This window comes from Pempheris klunzingeri, chromosome 12 (genome assembly GCF_042242105.1).
Source record: "Pempheris klunzingeri isolate RE-2024b chromosome 12, fPemKlu1.hap1, whole genome shotgun sequence".
NCBI lineage: Eukaryota > Metazoa > Chordata > Actinopteri > Acropomatiformes > Pempheridae > Pempheris > Pempheris klunzingeri.
The window spans coordinates 14,404,674-14,415,710 of record NC_092023.1 but is presented as its reverse complement, the minus strand read 5'-3'; the positions used below and the strand labels follow the sequence as shown (position 1 = coordinate 14,415,710).

At 40.7% G+C, this 11,037-nt stretch overlaps 1 protein-coding gene across 1 annotated transcript; it reads right to left on the bottom strand.

Annotated features, from left to right (window-relative positions):
- Nucleotides 1-5,629: 5,629 nt before the first annotated feature.
- LOC139210639 (gap junction alpha-5 protein-like) lies at nt 5,630-10,663 on the bottom strand. Its single transcript, XM_070840722.1, has 6 exons — nt 10,567-10,663; nt 9,406-9,570; nt 8,608-8,886; nt 7,924-7,989; nt 7,658-7,806; nt 5,630-6,288 (listed from the first exon to the last, which is right to left on the bottom strand). Exons 1-6 carry the CDS (start codon nt 10,633-10,635, stop codon nt 5,796-5,798), a joined length of 1,221 nt encoding a protein of 406 aa, XP_070696823.1. The 5' UTR covers nt 10,636-10,663; the 3' UTR covers nt 5,630-5,795.
- Nucleotides 10,664-11,037: the final 374 nt, after the last annotated feature.

Here is an 11,037-nt window from a genome sequence, read left to right as displayed (position 1 = left end):
CATGAAGCATTTAAAGAAACACCTCGAGGACAGATTCATGGGGATTTAGTAACACCTGGTGGTCAAAGTGTGGTATTACACAACAAAATGCATTTTGTAACTGACGCTTTTGTAACGAAAGACAAAAGAACAACAGAGAGCTGCCATAAAGGTAGTGATGGAAGGCAGACAACCTGGAGAACAGGTGAACCAAGCACAGCTAGACAGGCAGACTAGAAGGCAGGAAGACATGCTAAGGATGAACAGCAACCTCTGACTGACTATTACCCTTCAGTCAAAGTTGACCCACCCACTCTCCCTGTCTCCTTCTCCTTGTCTCCAGGCGCCCCTACCCATGAATACCCATATTTTTATTCTCAACGTCCTCCTCTACCTGATGCTCTCCTGAAATGCAGGTGAATCAACCCTTGCGATGAATAATCTTGCTTTACAAGGAGATCCCGACCATACACCTGCAAGAACAGCTAGCAAACTAACTAATGGAAAGCACAACACGAAAAAGTAACAATGCAACAACAAAGGAGACTTCATAACCTCAGCACAAGAAACAGGGCCACATTATAGCAGTGATAGCATTAGTGAGAATGTGCAATTTGTTTTAAGGGAATTAAAGATGAAGACAGATCATTACTTGGTGCAGGTATTTTTTCCTGCTGGGAGGAGCCCTAAACTATGAAAGATTTTACAAGTTCCTGGGGGACAAAGGGGAGCATGAGAACGAGGAACAGGGAATAGTTTTATGTGGATAATTAAAATGGAGGAGGAGGGTGGAGAAGACATCACTGCAAACATCTCTGCAGTAGTTATGTGTCGGTTTATGGAAATGTAGTGATCCCTGGTGGTCCGAATGAGTGCCTCACAATAAAATGTGTGTGTACAAGGACAAAAACGCTTATTATGTGGTGTTGTAAGTGCACTGATTAGAAAATTATACCAGTAACAGTGAGGTTTTAAACGCTGTAAGGCGTGTTTACGTTGAGGGAGGGAGCTCGGCTCTGTCAGTGTGATTGGCAAGAGAGAAACCTGCATTCCCCATTACATTATTATGTGTATAGTATTAACTGGAAAATCAGCCATAACCACACGGTGCGTCACAGGTGAGAGTGTGTTTGTGTGGCCCAGGTTTGATATGACGTGTTATATCAGACATAACAAAGTTAACGTTAAAAAAAAAATAGCACGTACAGTGTGTTTGTAACTTATGGTGACATTTATAGAGGCTGGCATAACATCGCGCACACACACACACACACACACACACACACACACATATAAACAGCTCTAAACGAGGGTCTCCCCTTTTGAGATATGAATACAGCTGACATGTGACCCAAATAGAGGATTATGGATGACAAACAGGTGTGTGTGTGTGTGTGTGTGTGTGTGTGTGTGTTGATGGAGGAGGGGCGTAGCTGTGACCTCACTATACTGAGTATATCTGAGGTCATGTGAGGCTTAATGAGGTTTTTCTTATTGACATAATTCCTTCCCATCTCTCCCAGCTCTAACCTTACAGCAGGTATAATCCATATTTTTTTTTAAAAACAGTGTCTCAAATGTGAAAGAGGTCGCTCATAGTTGTGAGCCTACAGGAGAAAGACCCCTGAATCTACAGCTCCCCTTGGGTTTCTGAGGCTTATGGCTCATTGTTTAAGCTGTCCACAACTTGACTGCTTTAGTTCCCTCTGACCTTTGTGTGTGCTGTGGTTTTGGCTGCAGGCAGCAGGGGGATGTTTCCAGGGGAGAACCTCCAAGAACCCACCCTCTGAGTTTTATCCCAACCTCAAACTGAGATAAACATAATTTTAATCTCAACTTTGAAAATGTGTTTGAAAAAGTGAAGCAGTGAGGAAAAAACACACACATGCACACACTTATCCTTGGTATACTTGGTTCGTTGTTTAGTCCTGTGTGGTCATTGTAATGCTGTAGTTATATGTTTGGCCATAAGAGGACACAGTTGTCCACTGATTGTTGTTCTGACACACCAGCAGGTGTTTGTGGTGGCTGCAGCACAGGTGACACTTCGTCACGTGTTAAATTTCACCAACATTTGTTTGATATTGTCAATTCTAAAATGAGTCGTATTGGAGCCTTATTCTTCGGAGCATTTTTGTTTTGCTTTTCCATGATAACTTTCAAGTTGGTTCTTCCATGTAGTTCCTGCTCCATTTTCATTTTTATTATGTCTTTATCTGTTTCCATTTCTGTTGTCATTTTAAATTGAACCGTTGCCATATTCCATGTCAGGTTTTTCATTTTGACCTTTCATTCAAATTACCATCTCAGAATTTCCATTAGTCATTTCAGTGTCCAATTTAATTTGATAGTTTCCTAGGAACAGTTATAAAGTCAAGTCAAATCATTATTTTTTTTTTCTCTCATTTTTTATTTTCCACATAAATTGTCATTTCACCTTAGTGTTGTTTATTCTAGCAGGCGATTTCATCGGCTGTCAAATATAAAACACCTGCCTGCCTTCAGTGATGATTTACCATTCACCATAATGGACACAATCATTTACGAACTAAAAGAAGCTGGAGAGCCTTTTTGCACATACAGCAGGGTTGTGGTGTAAACATGGATGCTACAGAGGGAAATGAAAACAGAAAACTCTTCAGTGTAGCAGTTCCCAAACATTCCTGATGTATTCAGATGACCTCTCTGGGAATTTTCCCATCAGCCCCTGGCCCAAGTTGGACATTTGCCATGGGAATAGGGTAGGATTGTTTTTAAATTCCAGAGTGCCCCTTTTTTTTTTAAAACTATCCAGCATTTCTCAGCAGCTGACTTTTCTAACTGCGTTGATGTCTGCCTGTCATCCATCGGAGCTTTCTCTTGTCCAGGCCCAAAGTAGAAATGTGAAGGGCCTTTGGGTGATGATTGTGTCAGACGTTGTGAGCCCCTCAAACTGCACGGCAGACGAGAAATTCAAATCTGTACAGTGTCATTCAACCAGTGTTGATGAGACTTTTCCTACTCAACATCATTACGTCATATTCCAGAGCTTGATGCACCAGCAATGGGTTATTTTTTATTTTTATTTTATTTTTACATGTCACAGTAGGAAAGGCACCAGCGAAAATAATTTTAAAAAACGAATGATGGCTGAATTCCATTTAGTTGCTTCAGTGTCATCCTGGCTCACTATCAAACTGTTACAGTTTACAGGGACACCTGAATAGAACAGAGGCATCATTAACGTTACACTACATTTATACTGTGCTTTTCCTATGATGAAAAATCAAAATGTCTGCTGTGAAAAAGACCTGTTCAAGCAGTGACAACAGTAGTTTATAGTCATGTTAGGGTGACTAATAATCAGCAGCAGGTGTCAACTTTCCAGACAACATAAGGTGACATCACTGATAATTGCTGCACAAATTGAAGTCAAACCTGGTGAGCACGGCAGGACTAAGGTGTTTCTCTAATTATATCCTTCATGCATTGAAAACAACACTGCTTCTATATCCAACATGCAGTATAAACAACAGTGCCTCTGTATTTTTATAAGCTGGCCACGTGTGACAGCATTTAAGACACAGAACAGACCAAAACAGGTTAAAAAAAAAAAAGCAATAGTGACGTTAATGAAGTGAAATAATAAATATACAATACAGGTAATGTCCAACAAGTTTAAATTACCATTGATAGTAGTAATCACCTAATGATTTTTGAAAAGTGTAATTTGTTGTGCTCCTGTCAGGTAACCATTACGCAACAGTACAATATACAAACAAAGCACACAATGTACAGTTCATATTTTAGAGGATCTATTGTGTTTGTGTTGATAATGATGAAAACATGCTGCTGTGAAGATGCAATCATTTTTTGTGCTTTATATTCAAATCCACTGATCAATCAGATGGTTGAACACCTGTATCCAGTGGGGCTAAAGCGGTTGAAACACAGACGGGTTATATAGTCAAAATGATCACAAACAGTGACAAGTCAGCAGGCAGTTTCAGTCAATAAATCTGTGACTCAGCCCACAGGTAAAACTGAGGTTGCTTGAGGGGTCAAAAAGTTCCCAACACCCCCAATGTTGTGACTTCCATAGATTTGAGGCTGACTTGTTAAATTCCTGGGTAGATTCAAGGGCTGTAAATCAGTCCGATGTAGAGAACAGCCACTAAATAACGGTTTGCTTAACAACATCAAGTCTCTGTGGTACAAACCTACATGTCAGAACACCGAAACGAAAGAATAGGTTGATTTCTAAGAACAACCAAGACAACATATGAGTGTTTTCAGCGCCATCTATAGGACAGACGGGGATCCTCCACAAGCAAGCAAGATACGGTCACAGTTTGGTTAGGTTTAGGTACCAAAACTAAATGGTGTCGTTTAGGAAAAGATGATGGTTTGGTTAAAATAAGGTGGATACAGAACAGATGGAAGTGACTCTGGTGAAATCAGTGTTTGATCTCACACAAGACACAAATAGTGGCCGTCTGGATGAAAGTCCTGTGTTCAACCCATCCATCCACCTTGACTTCCTTCCTATGTCCTGGTTGCCTATGTAAGTAATGTCCGTATTAAACCTCTTGAAAAAACAACCTCCGCTGCCGTTTACAGCACGAGGACTGGCTGTACAAGCAGTGGACGAACATCAGCCCACAGTGGCCCATTACTGGTTGGTTCACCAAAAAACCTTCAGAAGAAGCAACATTTGTCTTAAATTGACCTTTGGAGAGAAGATTTGGTTTGCCAAGTTGCCAGTCCTTCACAGTAATCAGCCTCCATTGACAGGGATAAAAATCACAGCTGATGATCTAGTAAAAAAAGTTTCTACAAAAATGTGTCTCTGCAGCTGTAATAAATGTCTGTCTGTAGTTCCTCCAAGCTTCATTAATGTAACACTGCAGATTAGGATGTTAAAAATGACCAGTAGGAAGTGTCTTTAAGGTTTGTCTGCATTTAGGTTTCACTCCCCCCCCCTCTTTCGTTTTCCCCTCTCTCTTTCTCACTTTCTATGGCCTGTTTCCGTGGTGGAGAGGAGGTTGTTTGGCTCAAATCCTCCTTATTTGACACCTGAAGCTGCTCAACATCCTCAAATGGATCCAGATTCTTTATGTGTTATAGTCTAGATCAGGGGTCCCCAAACTTTTTCCTGTGAGGGCCACATAACTTTTCCCTTCTCTGATGGGGGGCCGGGGTCAGTCTGTAACAGAAAAAGTGTGACGATCGCAGGGGTGCCTAAACGTAAACATTTATTGTTTTCCAGAAAGCCACACATAACCAAATATTAATAACTCTTTCCGGGATCTTCACAGAAACAAAAAGTCAGGAAATAATGACACTATTAATGAAATAAATAACACTATTTATGAAATAAATAATAACCAAATAACCCTCTCTGGGATCTTCACAGAAAAAAGTCAAGAAATAAATAAACTATTTCTGAAATAAAATTACACTATTTATAAAATCAATAAAATTTCAAATCAAAGATTTTTTTTCTGGGGGGGGTTCAGATAGGGGCACAGACTGCAGGAGGGTGGAACAGAATGTCACGTTCTATGCGTGTATTAGTCTCGATCGCGTGGCCAGACTGAAAAAAAAATCATAATGCGTCTCTGATATTGTTCAGGGGGCCGGGCCACTGGTTTGGGGACCACTGGTCTAGATGTATCACTAATTTTGTCATCAATGGGACAGGGATCCCTCATCTGTTGACCTTCCTCCACCTGACCTTTACTTTGTCTTTTTAGGCTTTTCCAAACACGTGTGCATGCGTTCATGCAGTAAAGGGGCAGGTGTGTGGGTAGTTGAGTTTGTTTCCACTTTCCTCTCTAAACAGAGAGGTCGTCCGCTCTTGTTCGACTGCTCGTTCCGCTGGTTTTGCTGAATCTTCGTTTGTCCTTCTGGCAGAGCCCCCCATTTGGGAAAAGCAACAGCCCGTCTGCGGCGCCATTTTGGATCTGAGGGCAGTTGATCTCCTTGTTCCCGGGGGTGTGGCAGTTAGTGTCGGTCTTCAGGTATCTGCCATCTTGGATCTGATTGTCACTAGTCTCCTGCCATCCAGGCGAGTAGCAGCTCATCTGGTGGGGGTTTACCTCCTCCACTGCGGCGGCCATATTGTGCTTCTCGGTGGCCATGTTTTCAGAGTTTTGCTGGTTAGCCAGACGGTGGTTAGGGAAAGGGAGTGGCAGGAAGTGCGAGGAGCCAATCACACACTGGCTGAAGTCTGGAGGTGGGGTTGATGGCGGTGGAGGAGACAGAGAGAGCTGTCGGGCCAGTGGGGCTTTTGCAGGAGCGACTGCCTTTTTTGTTAAGAAAAACCGCCTGCAACAAAGAGTTTTAGACCGTCAACAGATATAATCATACAGAACTAGATTAGTAAGCATAAAGTTTGAACTCTACCATCACTTGTACCATTTGTAAAACAATGATATGTCCTAATGTATTTGAAGTTGAGCTTTTCATTCCCTGGAGAAATGGGCAGTCGTGTTTTGGGCCTACAAGGGTTTTTCTCATACAGTTTGGCCATTATCTTTAATTCCAGGAACTAAAAGCTTAAAATAGTTGCAAGGGCTTTGTTTACATCCAGTTCTAAAGGATTAAAACAAAGAGCCTTTTTAACCACGTACACTACACAGCATACACAGAAATCCCTGTTTTTCAATACATATGAATAGCTTTCATTTTTTACCATTAACACTGCAGCATAAATGTATCCTACCTTAAACTGGCCTGAACAAACAATTCAGATTTTCAAGAAAATGCTCTCATTCTAGGACCTTGCCAGTTTCTGTTCAAATTTCTTATCATAGATTTTACGTCTGGAAGCCCGATCTGAGATAAAATTACCAGATTATTAGATTTATTTGTTTGCCTGCACCACAAATAACATTGAACAGCTGAATAGTGCTTAAATGATGATTAAACGGACTACGACGGATGATAAAAACTGATATTGTTCTCTTTCCCCTAAACATTACAGACTCTTATTACTAAATTTTATTGATTCAAGTTTTAAGATTTAAGGCAGCTGTTGGTTTTAATTTATTTCAAATTAAGCTTCCAGACTTGAACTGTCACCTTTGTTTTGATGTCTGACATCATGACAACGATGCCAATAAATAAAGGTGTCGCTCACTATGTACGGTTGGTTATCTCACACGTGTATCAGAACTACAAGATGATTTTCATAACGTCAAAGCAAAAACTGATGCACACTAATGCCGACTGGAAAACAGGAAATCTATCTAAAAATGTGTAATCTTTGGCAGCAGATCTCCGTCTTGTCAAAAAAAATCTCTGGAGAAAGTCTAGTTAACAAAACCAGGAAAATGAGATCTTTGGAAATCCTGGGGAAGCCATGTAATCAGCAGTGAATTAAAAATGCCTGCCTCCAGAAACAGCTCACCTAGTCACCAAAAACAAGTTCTTCATGGGGTAGTTAGCCCACTGCGCCATTGTTTGTATTTACTATCTAATGTTGGTGCTTGAATTTCTCCAGACCTCACACAGCTTCACTCTTATAGTGTACATTTGGAAATCAGCTGCAGTAATGTTGGGTATATGCAGTTTGATAAAAAAAAAAAAACATGCAAAGACATCAGTGTGCTCTTTCCAAATGTCACCCACATGCATGCACAAGAATAACACACACACACACACACACACATACACACACAGAGTTCCTATCTACCTGCAGCAGTGTCTCCACGCCAGGTGATGCAGCTCGAGCACACTGAGGACCAGAGAGACCACAGACACTGCCAACATGAACACTATGAAGACGTTTTTCTCTGTAGGTCTAGAGACATAACAGTTCACCTGATGTGGACATGGCCAGGCCTGAGAGAGAGAGAGAGAGAGAGAGAGAGAGAGAGAGAGAGAGAATATGACTGTATGTCTGAATGTCATGTTTTATGTGCAAAAGTTACTCAAAATGATGATGATTGCTGGTTTTACCTTACAGACATACAGAGGGTTGAGGAAGATTCCATACAGGAAGTACTGCAGACACAGAAACACCACCTGTATGGAGATCCAATCACAATCAGTTTTACACTGCAGTGGAACAAATACTCCAATCTTTTATTTGAGTAAAAGTAGTAACACAACAGTGTAGAAATACTCTGTCCTACATTCCAATTTTTTTCTGAAGTTGAAGTACAAAAGTATTAACATCAACTATAATCTTTGGGTATTTTAAGACTAAAGTAGTCACAATGCAGAATGGCCCTTTAATAATATATATTATATTATTGGTTGATACATTAAGGCACTTCCTGCAGTTGTTAAAGGTGGAGCTCATTCATTAATTTATATATATTGCTGTTTAGCTTGTGATTTCCACCTGGGGACCAATAAAGTTTTATTGATCCTTTATCTCAGCCTCTAATAATATATCATAATTTATTATGTGATTATACTGTGTCTTAATAACCTTTAGTCTGGATTTGATGCTTGACAGATTGTGCTGTACAGTAGTTTTATTAGAGCTAGTTTACTGGAAACAGCTTCCTGCAGCTGGAAATGAGCACTGAGACTCAAACATACATTACCAGGGCCATCAAACCAAAACAATTAGCTAAAAGAGGCTCAAAGTGAGCTGATGGCAGGAGGGACAGCAGCAGTAACAGCAGCATGTACCTCCATGATGCTCCTTATCAGTATGCTCAGTACGTAGGTCTGTAGCAGCGCTCCCCTCAGACGGACACGCCCAGTGAATGGACCCTCTCTTTTTTCCTTTCCTCTGTCCTTCTCTCCTTTGCCCCCCTGTTCCTCTGTTCCTTCACCTCCTCCTGGGTCCTCCTCTCTCCCTCCTCCCTCTTCCTCTCTGCTCCTCCTCTTCTCCTCTCTGCGAACAGTGTGCATTGCGTGGCCCATGTAGATCAGACTGGGAGTGGACACAAACACGATCTGGAGCACCTGGGAGGAACACAGCAAGATTTACAGTCACAAAAAAAAAAGTTTGCAAAGTGTGTGACAAAACCAACATTTTTGCATGTTTTACTGTACATCACTGATAACCATTTTAAAACATTTCAGAAGAACAAGACTTGACTTTTTATTTAATTTCATGGTTTTTTTCCTCATTCATATATTTTTTTCTTCCCCTGTCCTGGTATTTGTGTGCATGAATGTGACTTCTGGTCAGGCAGGTTTAGGATGAAGGATTGACCTTTTGGAGAGGAAGGGACTAAGACCTGGTGTGGTTGTGAGTTGGACACATGTTACTGATTTCTGTGCAAAACCAACAAAGAGATTAAAATGTTGGAGTTTCCTAAAATGCATCATCAAGAAAAATTTATTTTAAAAACATTTACTTGAAGTTAAAGGTTAAAACATTCATAATAACCAGTACAGTCCTTAAATCCATTGATATTATCCCTATTTTGCCCTCATTTTGTCTGTTTTCATCCCGCGACATTAGGTTGTGTATATTACCCAGTATCGTATATGTGCTATAGGGAAAGCTCGGTCATAACAAACGTTCTCGCAGCCCGGCTGTTCGGTGTCACAGTCAAAATCTTCCTGTTCGTCTCCCCACGAAGACTCAGCAGCAGTCCCCAGTACCAGGATACGGAAAATAAACAGGATGGTCAGCCACACCTATGCAGTGGAGAAAAAACCCAAGATATTCAAAACGATATGTAAAACCCTAAAACAATCATATGGAAATAGATACTGTGTATTATTTGTCACACAAATTGAGTTTTTTTTGTCTTGGCAGGGATAACCATGTTGAAATGAAATGAAATTATGCATAAGGAGAAACTATCTAGGGATACTCATGACACCCTTAGAGATATTTACTGCTGCTCTTTTAGAGGGAGTTAAAACCTCTGGATGTTATCGATATTCTAGATTATTTTAAGATTTTGTTCAGATTACACAATGTAAACAGACCTATTTTAACAAACTTCATATCTGCTTATTATTAGACGATCCCAAGACAGAAACTATGGGCCAGGATACACAAAATACACTGTATATTTTGGAAATATGTTTCATTTTCAGTGTGTATGTATGCAGAGGAAGTTAGACAGGGGCTGTGCTGGCTGGTACGCCATGTGTGCAGTGTGCACAACATTACCCCTTTATCACAATGGTTGACCGTTTTATTTCACATCCCCACACAGACAAAAAGATGGCAGGGTAGAATCACCTGCAGGACCCACATGGTCTCCCTATTAATATGTCCATGTGGGTTTTGCTATGCCATGCATGCATTTGTTATTGTTAGCATGTAAATCAGTTGGGCACTCAGGTGGTTGTCGCAGGAACAGAATGTGATATAGTGACATACATTTTAATTAATCTAATATTTGTAGTTTTTGGTGATGATGTTTTGATGATCTGTAGCGGATGTGTTGGCTCCTTGCTTCTTTTTTAATTGATGTCACACTCACAAATGCCTTAGAAACACTGAGGAAAGCCTCAGGCCATTTCTTTCTTCTGCTGTGCATCAATTAAAGTCTTTCACGGTTATTTTTCGGGACTTTATTTGCTATTTTGTGATTTTTTTTGGCTTGGCTGCATTATAATTAGGCTCTGAAGACATTCGAGTTGCGCACGCCTGATCTTTTGTTTTTAGCTGCATCACACCTTGCCGACAGAGGTAGAGTGCTCCTGTACTTCCTCCAGGAAGTTTCCCAGTAGGCTCCAGTCTGCCATGACCGATCACAGCTCAGCACAGATTTTTCCCTCAGGAGTCGCTCTGCAGGGTCAAGATTCACCTGAGGAGCAGAGCACACACAGGCTTCATGATTCAAAAAAGTTGTACACATGAGGTGATTATTTCCATGAACAGCCTGAATAAAATGTTATGGAGTGTTATGAATGTACAGCTGCCTCACAGCTGTCATTTGAAGTTAATAAGACTCTTATTGAACACTGTTTTTTTTTTAAGTGCATTTGATATGAAATTCTTAACAGTGAGTGCTCTTGCTCTTAATTTTGGGAAACGTGTGTGGAAATTTAAGAGCGTTTGTAGAAAATACTTCTACCTTGTAAGATCAATTGCTACGTGGAAACAGGGTCCAGATCTGTGTGGGCCGATGAGCAGGTGTAACATTC